This window comes from Microtus ochrogaster, chromosome 1 (genome assembly GCF_000317375.1).
Source record: "Microtus ochrogaster isolate Prairie Vole_2 chromosome 1, MicOch1.0, whole genome shotgun sequence".
NCBI classification, from domain to species: Eukaryota; Metazoa; Chordata; class Mammalia; order Rodentia; family Cricetidae; genus Microtus; species Microtus ochrogaster.
In genome coordinates, this window is record NC_022009.1 from 82,802,485 (window position 1) to 82,820,621 (window position 18,137).

General features: G+C 43.0%; 1 protein-coding gene across 1 annotated transcript in view; it reads left to right on the forward strand.

Moving 5' to 3' along the window:
* The first annotated feature begins 9,637 nt into the window (after positions 1 to 9,637).
* The window catches only part of Slc26a4 (solute carrier family 26 member 4), a 52,853-nt gene continuing 44,353 nt past the window's right edge, over positions 9,638 to 18,137 (forward strand). Inside the window, exons 1-3 of the mRNA XM_005343919.2 lie at positions 9,638 to 9,801; positions 11,926 to 12,065; positions 16,603 to 16,713. Coding sequence (XP_005343976.1) covers positions 9,638 to 9,801; positions 11,926 to 12,065; positions 16,603 to 16,713 — 415 coding nt within the window. The remainder of the gene's footprint in view (positions 9,802 to 11,925; positions 12,066 to 16,602; positions 16,714 to 18,137) is intronic.

Genomic DNA, 18,137 nt, shown 5'->3' on the forward strand with positions numbered 1-18,137 from the left:
TAAACCATCAGGAGTGACAAATCTTTACAGCGTATAAGAACATTATCCCACAGCAATGGAGCATTATTGTAATTGCACCTAGCAATCTACAACTATCAAGATAGATGTGTATACAATTTTTCATGCAAGTATGCCATTTCAAGCATCAAGGTCATTCTTTTTCAATTATAGAAGAGCATACAAAATGCAGATAAACAGTATGGGATACCGTATAATAAGTCTCTTTGTTAGTACTAGTTTATATATAGCTTAACAGATAGTTGGGGTGGTGATTCGGCTTGGTGGAAAAAGGTACTCACTGGGCAAATCTGAGTAATCCCTAGAACCTATGTAAAGGGATAAGGAGAGAAGCAGTTTCTCTGACTTCCACATGCATGTCATAGCACACATGCACATCCAAAGCAACAACAGCACCATCATCACCATATATATATATATATATTGTAAGAAAATTTAAAAACAGATAGTGATGGTCATGTGAGTGTAAAGTTCTATGCCTGTAGGGTGGTGCCTGCACTACAGGATGGTTAGTGGTACTGATATGGTTCATGAATCTCCGGGCAAGGGTCTAGAGATTGAAACATGCAGAGACACAGAGACAGAGACAGATAAAGAGATGAGGATGTCATCCTTGATACAAGAGTGCCAACATTATTGAGCTCAGGAAGCTTTATATAGGGATCCTTAACTGAGAGCCACACCCCAGCTCTCAGGATCTTTTAGCTGCAGACCCATCAGAATCCACTCCCCTGCCATCAGGGTCTTGTGCTCAGAGTAGAGGAAAACAAGTTGTTTTGCTCAGAGCAGATGCAAACACAGGAAAAACAATCTGCTCACAGGGAATTTAGGATCCAGGGGTCCACAGCCCCCAATAGCTCCCAACACATGAGTATATATATATTGGATAACACACACACACACACACACACACACACACACACACACAATTCTTGGATTGGTCATTTGAGAGGTCTTAAAACAACAACACTGTAGTAGTAATGAGCACATCCAGCTGTCGGCCCCTATGGAGAAAGGGCTCATTCTTGGACCAGAACAAAGAATATGTAAGGTAAGTCTGCAATATCATATAGTGCCAGATTGTAAAGAAGTGAACCCCCTCCCAAACTCAGAAACAAACAAAATACTCCCTGTACTGGTGGGGTACACAAAGGAGCACCAAGAAGCTCCTAACAAGCAAAGCTGGGACAATATGAGTTCGGTTTTGATTTTTACATTGTACTAAGTCATCTTTTAAAGCATAAAACAAAATATACATCATCCCCCTAGTGACATAAATGATTGAATAAATCAAGAAATAGAAAGAAGAAACAAATTTCCCATGGAGAAGAATTTCAAAAAAATTCATGTAGATATTCTGCCTTCAAGGATGTGCAGCTCACTCCCTGCTCCTTAAGCATGAGCTGCATTCCATGACTTCTTCCCAAAGACAGCAGGACGGAAAGGAGGTGGGAAGGGATTAAACCCCCGGAACCTTGCCCAAACCAAGGCCTGACAGTCAGTTTCAACAGCAATAAGCCCGTTGACTGTATCCTCATGCTGTGGCACTTTGTCTCTGCGATTTGTCCAAGAAAACAGAACCCCAGTCTAACCACATAAAGTGTCAGACAGATCCCAACAGAGTAGCAGCCTACAAGATACTTGGTGAGTTCTCAGACTTGTTAATGTCACTAAAAAATGAGGACATTCTGAGAAACTAACAGTCCAGAGCAGCCTAAGAAATCGAGTTGACCAAATGTAATGTAGTAGGTATTTTGGGCAGGTTCATGGAGCTGGGACATTATGTTAGATAAGAGCTAAAAAAAAGTCTAAACAACCATGTATACATACTGATTCTGAGTTGGGGTCAAAGTACCTTACAGATTTAGAATGTCAATATAAAGTATATCATAAAAGGGTTGTGTGAATGTAAAGTATATAATAAAAGGGCTGTCTTTTTTCCCTAAAGACAGGGTCTGGAACTGGCTATGTAGACCTGGTTGGCCTCAAACTTGTAGAGATCAGCCTGTCTCTGCCTCCGGAGTGCAATTTTCTTGATTGTTCCATGAATCTAACACTGTTCTGTTGTGGGATAATGTTTTTGTGCACTATAAAGATTTGTCTTCCTTTTCTTTCTTTGCATCTGGCTTTTGGCTGTGTCTTTCCTCTTCCCAGAATTCTCTTAGTCTGGTTTCCCTGCCTTTACTTTCTGCCTAGTTACTGGCCAATCGGTGTTTTATTAAATAGACCCCTTCCAGGTTGACCAGGGCAATGCAGGGAAGGGGGAAGAAAAACCTGAACAGGAGATGTAAGAGAGGGAGGGAGAACATTTTGAGTGCTCCTTGGACCCCTTCCTTGTTGAATGTGAAACTATTAACAGCTCTGATTCTCTAGCACAAGTGAACACTCTGATGGGCAGTCTTCTGCCTTAACACCTAGGTCCTGATGTCAGCTCCGCCCCTCTCCTGCCTTCTCGGATCTGCAGACCTCTTGTCTCTGACAGTTAGAGGCTGACAGCTATCTTCAGCCACTCCTATCTTGATTTTCCTTAACCCTGCCTACACTTTTGTAAGCAAAGCATTGATGAACTGCAACTGAATGTGCCATTTTAACTTTTACATAATATACAAGTATCTATTATCTCCATCTATACAAACATTAGTATACTATACACAGTCCTGTCTTCTTTTTCCATCTCAATACAGTTTGAGTTCCTTTCTGTTTATATATACTGGTTATCTTACTAGTGTCCCATTTCTCTGTATAATATACTTGTAAATTTTGTATAAAAATGTTAATGGAAAAATAAAAATAGGTGAGTATTGTTGGTATTTTTCGTTTTGTTTGTTTGTTTTTGTTGGAATGCCAAAATGTAGTTGGTTGTTTTTTTACTCTTTGACTCTTTGTTCTTTGGGGGCCCACCACCCAGCTCCCAAATAAATCACATGGAGGCTTATTCTTTCTTATAAATGCCCAGCCTTCGCTTAGCTTGTTTCTTGCTCAGGTTTTCTTAACCTAAATTATCCCATCTATCTTTTGCCTCTGGGCTTTTAACTTTCTCTATTTCTGAATATTTTTTCTTTCCTTCTAATTCCATGTCTGGCTGTGCGGCTGTTTGACTGGTTCCTTCTTTTCTTCCTCCTTTATTTCTTCTCCCCAGATTTCTCATATTTATTCTCTCTGCCTTCCAGTCCCGCCTATCCTTTCTCCTGCCTTGCTGTTGGCCATTCAGCTCTTTGTTAGACCAATCAGGTGTTTTAGGTAGGTAAAGTAACACAGCTTCACAGAGTTAAACAAATGCAACATAAAAGAATGCAACACATCTTTGCATCATCAAACAAATATTCCACAGCATAAACAAATGTAACACATCTTAAAATAATATTTCATAGCAGGCGAGGCGGTGCTGGACCTTCTATGAAATAATGGTGAGCTGAGCTGATGCTGTGATGCCCTGGATGATTTAACAGATGTGTAAGATGTTGTTCTATCCTCAGACTGAATCTAGTAATCACTTGAGATAATCAGAAATAAATGAATAAAATTAATATTATTTGTTTCAATATTATGTATATGAGTGATTTCCTGCATGTATGTTTGTGTACCATGTGTAATTCCCCCCCCCATGATCTTCTGAAGACAAATCACTAGTCCCAATTCCTCCAAGCTTTCCTAATAGCATCACTCAGAGATCAAACCTAACACATAAGGCTTTGGGAGGTGTTCAACATTCAAACCTAAATGTTATAGAACTCAGGAACTTAGTCCTGTGGCCACATACCTTCAAAGGACATCTGGTCTCCATCTCCAGATCTGATATATGCACACTTCACTCACACGTCACCAAGTTTCTTTCTCTTTCCTGACTCAGGGGTTTACCCTTTCTAAAAGGAAAGATCATCTCCTTGTCCTTCTGATCTTTCTTCAAAGGTCATGAAATTGGCAAAAAGAAAGGCCTTCCCTGACCACTCATTCTTCCCAGTTTAACTATGTCTCCATTTTCAATATCACAAGAGACATGTGTCCTTGAGAAACATTTCTTGTGAAAGAAAAAAGTAATGGACAGAAGACTGAGACAAGACTGAAAATGTCTGGCTGCAAAAGAAACCCAAGAAGTTACTAGAGAAGGTGATCAGATACGTTGGAACTTTACATTCTCTTCTTGTATAAAAATGGCAGAATTTAACATCCATCAACAGGAATTAAAAAGTAGAAATTTGCCAGACAGTGGCGACACATGCCTTTAATCCCAGCACTCAGGAGGCAGAGGCAGGTGGATCTCTGTGAGTCCGAGGCCAGCCTGGTCTACAAGAGCTAGTTCCAGGACAGGCTCCAAAGCTACAGAGAAGCCCTGTCTCAAACCCCACCCTTTCAAAAAAGCAGGAATTCAGGATTATAGTTGACCTTCCTGGCAATTGTTTTTTCACAGTGATCATCAGCACCAGTCTGAAATGTGAGTTTCTACTGTAAGTGGGAATCACCATGGTTTCCAATCGTGGTCTCTTGAGAGAAATAATTCAATGGATGTCCACCTTAAAATAGTGATGATACACTTCAAACATGGACAGTTATAAGAATCACAATCAGGGTTTCTTTTAAAAACAGGACTCTTAGCAAGAGGGGTGGCACATGCCTTTAATTCCAGCACCCAGAAGGCGGAGGCAGAAAGATTTCTGAGATCAAGGCCAGCCTGATCAACGTGAGTTCCAGGACAACCAGGGCTACCCAGAGAAACCCTGTCTTAGGTGGGGCTGTGTGAAATAATTAGCATTTTATCCTTTATTAATTCTCCTGATTAATTAGATAATGATTTAAATTTCAAGCATAAAATAAAATGATTTGCATTGCTTCTCTTTAGCCAAGAAAAATGTAGCCAGATTGATTGCTCTTAAGTTATCAAAGGACTAGCATCATTTTAAAGATTTATTTATCTTATTTTATGTGTGTGAATATTTTGCCTGTATGTATGTCTGTACATCACATTTGTGCCATGCCCACAGAGGTAGGAGAGGGTGGTGGATCCTCTGTAACTGCAGTTATAGGTTGTTTTGAGCCACCATCTAGGTACCAGAAACTGAACAAGCTCTTCTCCAAGAGCAGCAAGTGCTCTTAGCCATTGAGTCATCACTTCAATTCCTCAAATTATTTATTAGAGCAAGTCACTTGAAAGTATAGATATAATTATGAATTTACATAAATATCATGAGTCATTAATTAAAAAGGTGCCATTTATACTAAAACAAATTTTATGAATCACTAATATGGAAAATGCTGCCGATTGATATTTGCCTTAATGTACGCTTGCATCATTTTCAGAGGGACCGGAAGGGTTATAGTCAGAGAGAATATGAGGATTAGAGTCCAGTGTGGGGTGTACATCTGTAAACTAGCATTTGGGAGGTGGAAGCAGGAAGATTTAAGAGTTTGGGGCTAGCTTGGGCTATATAAGAACTGGTCTCAAAAAAAAATGAATGAATGAATGGCGTGTGCCTTAAGGCTTTTGTGACATGCAGGAAGGTTTAAAAGAAGGAAACTAAAAATGTAAACCACTAGGCAGTAAGTATCTCCAGGCAATAATTTAAGTGAACCAGACTCTGTTACAAAGGAAATCAAGAACCAGCATTATACACATGATTACCGATTAATGTCAAGGGAGCATTTCTTGTGTTGGCAATAGTATACCTCCTCTTGACAGAATTCTAACTGACTGAGAGATTTTATCCATCATGTTGGTATGCAGGCCTCTTTCGCCAAAAAAATTTCCAGGAGGATGAAGGGAACACACCCAAAATCAAGAAGGAGAGGCCAGGAGCTGTGTTCAGGAGGCATCCCCTAGGGTTCCAGGGGAATGACAGGTCAGTACTTAGGCTGCTGCTGTCACTGTCACCCTGCCTTCTCTATCTGGGTCTTCCTTCTCAGTCTCTGCAAAGCACAGGCAGAGCTCCTTGGTGATTTCCACACTACTCAGCTCGCATTCCAGCTCATCATCTAAACCCAGCTCCAGGTCATCCTCTTCATGGAGTGCTCACCTTCTCCTGTGGATGCCTGGGTTCTGCGATCATGCAGAGGCTGCCCAGGGAGACTCCTGCCAGGACGCTCTTCAAAATTTCAAGGATGTGCAGCCTCATAAGAAAGAGAACTCCAGAGAAGGATTCTGTGAGGGGAGAACCATGGGAAAGTGAAGCAGGAATCCCTGAACTTTCTGTAGACATTCCGGAGACTTCACATCCAAACCATTGCATGATAATGTCCCCAGCATCTTACATATATTCTATGAGGATACCAAGATTCAGTAGCTTTCCATGTTCATGCCATTGCTGTTATCTCCACTTGCAAAAGTACAAGTGGGCTCGCAGCTTGAACATCTCAGGCAGTGGGCAACCACAGGCCTAGTTCTCAGCGTGTGTGTGTGTGTGTATGAATTCTTAATAAACTCTTGAATAAATGATATGAATTTCTAATCATAGGGTAGTCTAACACTCCAAGAGCCTGAGTGACAATGCTTTCTTTGCTGTTTGTTTCTCAGGATGGTTGTTTGTTTGTGAGACAGGATTCAGCCTCTTATCATGTAGCCCCAGTTGGCCTGGAACTTCTTTATTTTTTGTGCATTGATGATTCGCTTGCCTATATGTCCCCCGAAATTAGGGTTACAGAGAGTTTTAATCTGCCATGTGGGTGCTGGGAATTGAACCCAGGTCCTCTGGAAGAGCAGTCAGTGCCCTGAATCTCTGAGCCATTTCTCTAACCCAGGCCTAGAACTTTCTGTGTAGACCATGCTGACCTTGCGATTCTGGCTCTGTTCCTGCTTCTGCCTCCTGTGTGTGGGAATGACTGCAGGTCTCCACCTCACCTGGCCTGTAAACAGCAACAGCTGAGAAGGAAGTGTCATATGGTTGCAATATTGCCCCCTGACATCTATTGTGAAGTGATACGCTCACTTCTTTGGAAAAAACCCTGGATGTGATTAAATTCTGGTAAATAAGACCTACCCACTTCTATGTAAAACAGGTGAGACTTGGTTTATACAGTCAGGGTGAGTAATCCGAGGAGTTCAATGTAACTAGGAAGATGGAGAGCAGCTGTGTTTACCTCCAGCTCCTCTCTGGTTTTATGCTTTATTTATTCATTTATTTTTAATTTACTTACTTATTTTGTGTGGGGCATATGGAGATCAAATGACAGCTTGTAGAAATCAGTCCTTTCTTTCTTGTAGGTCTCAAGGACCAAATTCTGGTCATCAGGCTTGGCAGCAAGGGCCTTCTACCCAGTGAACCTTCTCGCTGATCCTTTTAGCTACTAAAAGATAAGCCAAGTTCTTTTAGTTATGAAAAAAGCAATCCTACGTTTTATCAAATTCTGTAATGCAGATGCTGTTCTGTTCATGGATGTTTATTTTTGCTATAGGAAAGACATTTAATGGGGTAGGAGAAAGCAGTATCATTGTTCACATATAAACAGGATGTATTACAGAGTGATGATTAAGCCAAATTACAGAAAAAGTTTTATTACATTTCATTTATTAGTTTTGAGGGTATGCAAGTAGCATAGAATGCTGTGTAAGCCAGAGAATAACTCATAGGAGCAGGTGCTAGGCTGAGAATTGAACTCGGGTTGGCAGCCGTCTTGGTGCATGCTCCTTTACTCCCTGGGCCATCTCACTGCTCTCCAGATTTATTCTTGGTATTATTAATTCTCTACAATTCTATATAAACTGCTGCATTTCATCAAAACATCTTCACACATATGCATTATTATACTGAAACAAATTCTTACAGTGTGTTAGTTACTCCTCTGTTTCTATGACCCAAAGCAATTTAGAAAGGAAACAGTTTGTTTTGGCTTATGGTTCCTGAGGGTTACAGTCCATAATGGCAGGGAGACGTGACAGCAGTTAGGAAGCTGGATGATCACATTTTGGCTGTGTACAGGCAGCAGAGAGTAGATTGAGATTGGGGCAAGGTCTCTTCCGTTTTTAATCATTTTAAAATCTCTCTCTCTCTCATCCCTCCTTCCCTCCCTCTCTGTTGCACAACCTGGTCTCAAACTCATGGACTCAAGTGACCCCTCCCATTTCTGTCTCTCAAGTGTCCCGGGACCATAGGTGCATGCCACCATGCCTGACTGTTTTTTGACCTCTTTGGGTCGAGTAATCCTTTGAAAATCTGTTGAAAACTGGTGACTCATTCATCCCTCATGTGGGGGAAACCACACACGCTTGCAACATATTGACTAGGGGATTTACATTAGAGTTCTCCTGAGAGAAATTTTGTTTCCGGGAATTTATAAAATTATCATGGTCTGTATTTCCCAAGAGGGTGACTGAAACCTGGTGTCCAGAGGGTCCATATTTTTTGAGCCTTTTCCGCGTTTGCTTCAGAACACTAACCAGGCATGAATGACCTTCTGCCCTTATTTTAACCTGCTGTATTCCCAACAGAATACAAAACAGTATAGATCAGAATCCTCTACTCTTCCTTGTCTGATTCTTGCTTGTCCCAGTGGTTCACCTCCTAATTATCTAGCTGGAGGAGAACAAATTAGAGTCAGAGAGGCAGGTGAGAAAGGGACCACCTACACACCCAAGTTTGTGAATTAGACACATGCACAAAGTGAAAAGAATTTGCGCCTAAAGCCGGTGAGTGGATCATAACCTCTTTACCACACCCACTGACTTCTCCACTTGATGTGAGCCTGAACCAGGCTGTGGATTCTGACAGCCCAGGAACCAGGGCCCCCCAACACGGAAGCTCGGGCCTTCCCTGACCTCACAGCCCTAGTAGTCCTGAGATGAGCGAAGATCCGGTGACCCCTGTGAGAAAGTCATTGAGAGTCACAGCCCTTTGGGTTTGGGAAAGGGAAAGGACGCAGGAGAGGTAGGATTTTTTTTTTTCCTGGTTAAAATTTGTGGAGGAAAGACTGCTGTATCTGCGCCCTTCCGTTCGATCAAGGTGTCTCTGTTGCTCCATAAATAAAACGTCCCACTGCTTTTGGTGAGCACTATAAAGGCAGCAGGAAGACTGTCCCCAGGGCATTCCAGACAGGCAGAGAGCACCGGAGCCCAAACAGGTGAGTTCATCGCAGAAGATGCAGTTGGCTGCACCCCGCCCTGTTGTAACTCTCTAGGGATGAGACAGGTCAGGCGCCAGCGGGCAAGGCAGGACAGGCAACAGAAAAGGCGAGACAAAAGCCAAGTGGGTGTCGGACCGGGAAAGTCTCTGCACCTGTCCCCAAGTGGGACAGCACTTCTGCAGCCCAGAGTGTGCGTGGAGCACACTGTTTAGTGTGGGGAGTACGGGACCCTTTCCCTGTCTCACCCGCCAGGGTCCTGTCCGGCGGAGATTTCAGGACGCGGACAGCGCCCTAACTGTACCCCAAGTCCCCAAAGTGAAGCTCACTCCCTGGACTGCGGGGATTCCAGGGCATCTGGTGCGGGAGACATTGAAGTCCTCAGCTGCCTCCCTCAGGTGGCCTAGGGGCGGTTTGTCCTCAGCGCCAAGGACTGCAGGACCGGGCTGACTCTCCAGCATCGCTACCACAGGTGTCACCCGATCCGTGCGCCCAGGTGCCGGCTGCGGACTGCTTCTTGCCTGTTTCTCCTCGTCGCGTCCCCCCTGGTAGGTGGTCCTCGGATTCGCAGACCATGGCAACGCCAGGTAGTCGCTCGGAGCCGTCGCAGCTCGCCGAGTACAGCTGCAGCTACGTGGTGTCGCGGCCGGTGTACAGCGAGCTCACCTTTCAGCAGCAGCGAGAGCGGCGCCTGCAGGAGCGCAGGACGCTGCGGGACAGCCTGGCGCGGAGCTGCAGGTACAGGGGCAACTGGCAGGTTCCGGGGCGACTCCAGGGAAAGAAGCGCTCGCCCTGCGGTGGGGTGCGGTGTACCCGCCGCGCTCGTGCTTCTCCTCGCACAGTTCCAGGACAGAGGTGGAATCACTGCAACTTTGTCTGGAGAAACTCCTTCTTGGAGAAGGAGGCGTCCGGCCAAGACTCCACTCCTGTTTCCCTTTTTCTCTTCCTTTTCAAATGAAATCTTAAGTGCACCTTGGGGTCCAGTGGCTGCTTGTTTCCTTCTTGTGAAAACCAGGCTAGGGAAAAGCGTTATGAAGGGGCTCATAGCAACTGATGATGGACAAGCCTGGACACACCAAGGTCAGGATCACTTTCAGAGATCTGGGATTAAAGCGGGAAGAGAGGTGTTCCAAGTGCTTCCGGAGGCAGTGGGTCCCCTAGGGTTAACCACCACGTCCCTAAACACCATTGAGTCCCAGAACCAGATACCATAAACTTAAAACATTTGGCAGACACTCAACTAATCGCCAGATTTCTTAAGAAACACTTCAGTTACCTAATATCTCTCTCACTGCCACTCACTTGCTTCCTCTAGCATTATCTTAATAAAATATTTTGTTAATTCTTCGAGGTTTTTTTTTTTTGTTTTTTTTTTTTTGAGTCAGGATTCCTCTGTGCAGCCCTGGCTGTCCTGGAACTAACTCTGTAGACCAGGCTAGCCTTGAACTCAGAGTACTGCAATTAAAGGTGTGTACCATCACCCCCAGGCTTGCCAGCATGATTTTTAAAAATTCCATGTATTGGATCTTTGGTTCGTTACTGCTCTCCTTTGGTATCTATAGGGGATTGGTTTTAGGACCCCCCCATAGCACCCCCTCCCAAATTCCCAAGATTATATATAATCTTAATGTTCTCGTATAACCCATACACCTCCTGACAGTTTTAACTATTTCTAGACTATAATACTTAATACCATGCAACAGCACTGTTAACCACTGTCACACTGTAAAGTTTAGGAAATAAGGGGGAAAACCCCTTCATATGTTTATTACATTTTTCTTATTTTTTTTATCTGCAATAGGTTGAACCCTCAAATAATGTGGCAGATAAGGAGAGCCATAATTTATATTTTTAGTGTGTACCTCCGAGAATTTAAAAATATATAATTATGTCTTATTATCCAACTAAAATAATCTCTTAATATCAAACTTGGATGGCCTATTAAGCTTTGCAATTATTTCATAAATGCAATTTTTTTTTTTGGTTTTTCAAGACAGGGTTTCTCTGTAGCTTTGGTGCCTGTCCCGGAACTAGTTCTTGTAGACCAGGCTGGCCTCGAACTCCCAGAGATCCGCCTGCCTCTGCCTCCCGAGTGCTGGGATTAAAGGCGTGCACCACAAAAGCTGGCTGTTTTATTTTATTTTTTAAAGATTTATTTATTTATTACATATACAGTGTTCTGCTTGCATGTATACTTGCAGGCCAGAAGAGGCCACCAGATATCATTACAGATTGTTGTGAGCCACCATGTGGTTGGTGGGAATTGAACTCAGGACCTCTGGAAGAGCAGTCAGTACTCTTAACCTCTGAGCCATCTCTCCAGCCCTCATAAATGCAATTTTTAAAATTACCTTTAAAAAGTGGAATTCCTATCTATTGATATTTTTCTTTTTATCTGTAGGATGTTAAATTTACAACTGTTAAGTAACATGGTATAAATTCACCACACTACAAGTTTTGTTAAAAAGCGGCTCTAGGTTTGTATTGCCAAAATAGCCCCGTGTTTATTTTTCTTTAAAGAAGACAATGCCAGTGTTAGGAGCCTAAAAATTAATCTCACACAGAGACTCCCCACTGATCATATTCTGGTTGTGTTAGAAAACTGGTTCTTGTGTAGAGATATTTTCTCAGAGGATTAAAAAGGTGAATGAGGGGAGGAGACATTTAATCCTGTGTTTCCTAGAACAGTGGGTTTAAAAGGATAGATACAATTCTTGGCAACAACATTGCAAGCACTTTGGTGTCCATATTTTCCTCATGAAACTCATTATTTTTCTGACTACTTAGAAAAAAGCAGCAGAATTTGGCTCGTGACTTTGTGATTTGCAACCACAGACCTCTTATTTTCCTGCTTTTCAACAGTTGCTCCAGAAAGAGAGCCTTTGGTGTGCTGAAGACTCTCCTGCCCATTCTGGACTGGCTCCCCAAATACCGCGTCAAGGAATGGTTGCTCAGTGATGTCATCTCTGGAGTCAGCACTGGACTAGTGGCGACCCTGCAAGGTAAGATGCTGGCGGATAGGTCTCAAGGAATTGTGTGCTACTGTCTCCACAGGGACTCATGACTTCCCACTCCTCTCCCCATGGACCAAGCTCTCACACTCTTCTCAAGCCCTTCATTCTTCTCTAGGGTATCTTAGAGTCACCTGTCTTCCCTTCCATAAAGAATTTTCCTAGGGAACATTGTTGTTTCTCTGGCTGTGTGACTCCAGATTATAGGCATGTACCAAGCCAGAGCTCCGCTAAGATACTGACCACAGCACACAGTGAGAAATATGCATTGCATTCTGGTATGTACACGCATAGCTAAAGTTTGTAAAGCAATACTTCTCCTCACTTCAAGTAATATGTTCTGATATTCTTTTTCTGTTCTGATGGTTTTTAAAAGCCAATTCTTTCAGCTCATTAAATTACCTTATTTCCATCCCCACATAGAACTTGACCTGGAGTGTGAAACCACTTTAAAGAAAAGTATCTTAGCTTGGGTCATGCTCCAACTTCCCCAAAGCTCCCACAGCACAACAGAACTCATTTATTTGGTGCGTTTTACAGATCACCTAGTTTGCTGCAGAACTAGGTAAATTATCAAGTTATCAAGTCTAAGATGCAGCGAAGGATCTCATAGCCCCATGGGAAAACGAATATTCAGAGTTTAGTGTGCTGAGAACTGTGGCAGGAATATGGTTCTCTACTAAGACAGTGCAGTGCTGTGCATTTTGCCCCCTCTTATGGGACTGCGGATCGCTTCCTGGTCCAAGAGTCCTCCTGAAGGTAGCATCAGAGTTTGTCGAGAGGTGGGAAGTGATGCAGGGCGTGGGCCTATGGAGAAAGGGTTTGAGAACAGACTAGTTTAAAAGTTTGTAATAAACGTTAGGCAAATTGTGCATTAAACTCCAGCTACGTCCAGGGAGTAGTAACACATGCCTTTAATTCCAGCACTCAGGAGGTGGAGGCAAGTGGATCTCTGTGAGTTTAAGGCCAGCCTGGTCTACAGAGTGAGTCCCACGACAGCCAGGCTACGCAGAGAAACCATGTCTCGAAAAACCAAGGAAAAAAAAGCGTGCTGCACTACTGCCCGGCTGCAGAAGTCTTTACTTGGTGCTTTTCTATGGCACAGAGGCTGCTACTGCTGGACAAGATTAGGACTACTCAGTTTACTCAGAGCAGGCACAGGGACACAGAGAAGGAAGAGGTTCTGCAGCCCCAGTGTGGAGCCTCAGTTGGACCCAGTGTGTTCTCACCCAAAGGTGAGGGGTGGGGCACGTCCGATACTGTAGCTGTAAAGTCTGTGAGGTGAGCTGGCTGTGGAGGAGGTGCACACCTTCAATCCTAGCACCTGAGAGGCAGACACAGGTAGGACTCTGGGTTTGAGGTCTGCCTTGTCTATACAACGAAACTCTGTCTTGAAAAACGAACAAATAACTTTTAAATAAATGCCATAAAGTGATGGCTCCCCAGGGCTCCTGGGGGAATAGGAGCCTTCTCCACCCCATGGTTGTTAAGGCTCTGTCTAGCACAGAGATCAACATACAGTAGGTAGCTCAGTCAATATTTAACTAAAAGGACTGAATTTTATTCCTGACAATAAATCATTTTTTTTAAATGTGGGTTTTTTAAGGGTCCCAGGTACTCTCAGTTGTCATAGATAACTTGTTTATAAAGATCAATTTTACCACTGAGGAATGGCGTTCGAAGGCAGTGTTCATCTGGCATGCATGGGGTCTTAGGTTTAACCCCCAGCAGAAGGAAAAGAGATAAATTTCGCTTACTATGTTACAGATACACCTCATTTCATTCTTTCGTGAACTCTGCAAGAGAATTACTATAGCTCCTTTAGCAATGAGAGGTCTAGTAATTCTTGTCCTGACTTTGGAGTGGGTGAGAGGTAGTGTTGGGGCTCGAATCCATTCTTAAGTTGAACACCATAGTTCCTTATTTTACAGGCAGCTTGTTTTCCAGAAATAATGCTATAAAGTTATCTTTGCTAGGTAAGTTTCTGGAAGGTTAATTGGCTCTCACACATACTTGCTTATCTCTCATGCACATAATAAACTTTTATGACTAATTCTGTACATCAAGAATTTGGCCATTAGCTGGGCGGTGGTGGTGCACTCGGGAAGCAGAGGCAGGCGGATCTCTGTGAGTTTGAGGCCAGCCTGGTCTATAAGAGCTAGTTCCAGGACAGGCTCCAAAGAAACCCTGTCTCAAAAAACAAAAAAAACAAAAAAAAAAAACCAAAAAAAAAAGAAAGAAAGAAAGAAAGAAAGAAAGAAAGAAAGAAAGAAAGAAAGAATTTAGCCATCACTAACAGGCACAGATCTTGTGATCTTGTGGATCAAGTCCAGATAGCCAGATAGGAACTCATTTGGAAAGGAAGGTCTGTTTTAGATACTGCGGGTAAGGAAGGCCTAACTGAAGAGGAGAGATTTAGACAGAGCCCAGGGGATGACTGGAAGCCACCTATGTGAAAACAGACTGGTCCTGAGGACAAACAGGGAGGAACCAGAGAATTTTGGTGAGGTGAGAGTACCAGGGAGGGTCTTTGATGAGGAGATAGATCTGAGATAAGACTGGGCAAGGCCAGGGTTTGGGTGAAGCCCAGAGACACTCTCGGGAACTGCTTAAATAATGTCTCCAGGGCACCTCACTGCTTCACCCTAAACCCAGCCCTGAGGATAGGTTTGTCTCCTTGAGCAGGAACAGGCAGCACTTAGCACCACAAGATGTAAAATATTTTCTACAGCCACCACCACATCACCAAGTACTGGTGAGTGCGGCGGAAAACCAGGCAACTCAGCCAGAGGTGCCAGACAGACCTCAGTGCCCGCTGGGACTTGAGATCAGAATATTTAGAGCACAGTCAGTCTTGGTACAATGCCTCAGTCTAGATGGTGTGCTTGCTTGGAAGCTATTCTGGGGCACATGAATGTTTGGGGGCTTCCAGGTGTGGGAAGGGAGGTGGGGAGAAGACAAGAGAACATTTGTGAAATCCCTTGGGCTGAGCTGAGCCAGGATGGAAGCGAGGGCAAGAGGGCACAGCGGTATGAACTGAGCGGTTGCTTCAGAGTAGAAGTCTTATGAAGACAAAGCAATGCCCCAGTAAAGATTCCAGAGTGGGTAGACTGGAGGGCTCCAGGCCACAGCTAACGAGAGGAGGGCTCAAGTCAGAAGCTATCCTGCAGCTGCAGGGGTGACAGTCTATGACTTGCTTGCTAGCTGGGCCCTTGGACATGCTCGGAGAGGAGTCTAGGTGTGCTCAGGGAAGTGGGGGTCTTTTGATTCCTAGTATTAAAAAATAAATTTCTGTTAACCAACAAAAAACCCACAAGCCTTTTATTGGTATTTTTGCTCATAACTATAGGAAACTTCCTGTCTGGTTTTTATCTCGGACATTAGTTGGTTTACTTAGCACACATTACGAATTTATTGCTCAGCTTTTTTAAAGCGAAGGAGTCTACATTCACAGCATGTTGGTTGTATCCTCTCATGGTGGAAGGCCCTGTCCTTTAAGACAGCTTCAATTTAGCTTACAAGACATGCCACTACCCAGCCTATACCCCAGCGGAGAGTTCACACTTTCAATCAATAGTTTAGGTTTCTTTACAAACCATATTATTTTAAAAATGTTGTACCAAATTCCTTGTAACAAAGAGAACTATGCTTTACACGAATAAAAGTTACCCTAAATAGACAATGTGTATAAAATTGCAAACATCCCTGTTTCCCTCGTGTATAATAAGGTGTGTAGGAGAAGGGGCAGAGAAGAAAAATGAAGGAGAAATGGAGTTCAGGGAATGCTAAGTTTAAGGACTTGAAACCTGTCCATAGGAAACAGGTAAGTTTTAAAAATCATTATGAACAGTCTTTTATTAATGACTCAAAGGGCTGAATTTTCACTCCTGAAGCATGAATTATGGAGAAGTACTATGTGTTAAAGCATGCTGATTGCTGAAATATTTAGAAAGAATATGTCATTATCCTTTTCCAACTCCTGTGTCCACTGAAATGTTGGTTCCTCCATAGCTTGAGATTCATAGCCCAGAGACTGCCTGGACAGCCCACTGGGGGATCAGCTGCCCTCATCGGGGTAGAGTTGTCTCAATCTTTATCTAGTTTCTGCTCTCTAGCCAGGAAAGAGAAGTGCAATGATGCTTGCATCCTTCAGAACACAAAGAAATGCGAGTTCAAACAGAACTATCCACATAAACTGGTCTGGGCTTTGGGACTGGATTAACCAAATTATACTGGAACTGATTTGATCATTTTCCAGCTGATATCATCAGCCAGTGACTGAATTACTGAGCAATGGAGTCAGTTCATTCAAGCAGGGGATGAGTATAGAGACATGCATTACCCCAGCCAAGCCATAGTCCACCTCCTAGCATAGCCAAGGTCTGCATGCAAAACACGAGAACCACTCAGGACCAGCTGGTGTTTTGAATCCATAAACTGAGTATGTCTATGAAAAGCCTTTCTTTGTGTGGTATGGACATGCTGTGGTTTTTGTTTGTGACTTTTACCTTGTTGGTTGCACCTTTAGGGATGGCTTATGCCCTGCTAGCAGCAGTTCCTGTTGAATATGGTCTCTACTCTGCCTTTTTCCCTATCCTGACGTATTTTGTCTTTGGGACATCAAGACACATCTCAGTTGGTAATTACAAGCATATTTTACAGCTGTGTTTGTCCATTTGTAAAATGTTCCTGCTATGTTGTATATACAGTGCCTCCAGACCTTTGCCAGTGAGGCACAGAGGAGTCAAACTCCAGGGCCTTGCCTACTTTCTTTATTAAATGACGTTGTTAGCTTTATATGTAACTGTGCTTTAACAAGATGAAATTGAAAGACTGAAAATTAAACCTTACTTTTAGTTTTATAACAGTTTAAAATTTAAAAATGTAATAAAATTGGCTCTATTTAAAAGTGCTCTCTTTCAATACATTACAGAGAAAATAAATCTTTACAGTATCTAAATCCACTTACATCACTAGGTTAAATTTGTATTTACTGAATTATGGTCACCAAACACATATTCCTTACTTCAGTAAAGAACGTACTGATTTCAGTAAAGTTTTTGTGGAAGGCTGGCAGAATCCTGCCAAGACAATTTAGAAAAAGCTTTGCATTCCTTCTTGGCATGACTCACAATGGGTTTTCCTTTGGTTCCTAACATTCAAGGTTATTTTTTTCTGGAATATTCCAGCAAATAAATGTTTTGATATGATTTGCTGCGACTTTGACACCAGCAATGAAGATAACTTTGCTGCCCCATTTATGTGCTGGTGAGGTTTGTTGTCTGGATGACCCTCTAGAGACAAATGTAATCCCATCCTCAACCCCCTCCCATGGCCTTGTGCACGGCTGTGTCTCTCACAGGCTCTAGCTTCTGACCTGTCTGCAGAAGCCGGTCAGGGGGAGCTTATTGACCTCTGACCTGTCTGCAGAAGAGGGTCGGGGGGAGCTTATTGACTGAATCAACTTCTTCGGAAAACCAGTCAGGAAGAGACAAGTGGATTTGCCTCTGGCATTCGCTATGCTTAGATTTTCCTGGTTACTAAGTTTGAGTATTGAGACTTCTCAGCCATAAAACATTTTATAGTCAAAGGATAGGAAGGATAAGTAAAATAGAAAAATAATGAAATAGAAGAAATCAGAACTTTAAAAAGATATGATTTTATTAACTGGCATATGATAAGAAAGAAACTATATTCCAATCCTTTGCCAGTCTGGATGACATTGATGGAGGTACTTGTATCGGGAGATGAGGATTTTGGATACTCTAAAAGATGAGATCATAGGGGATAAATATTAAATTGAACAAGCAAGGATTCAGTGTGTGTGTGTATCTCTGCCAGGAAATCTTTTCTGATAACTCCCACAGCCTGTGCCGTGAAGATCCCACACAGGAGGGCCTGGCACCGTCTCTGTAAACTCACTAAGTGTGCCCATCACCGCTTTACCTCCTCCCGACATCCCACTTGTCCTCTCTGAGTCAGGAATGCCTTGAGATGGCTACTCTTCAGCCTCTCCCAACAGCAATTCTTTTTTTTTTTTTATATTTAAATTCTTTTTTTTTT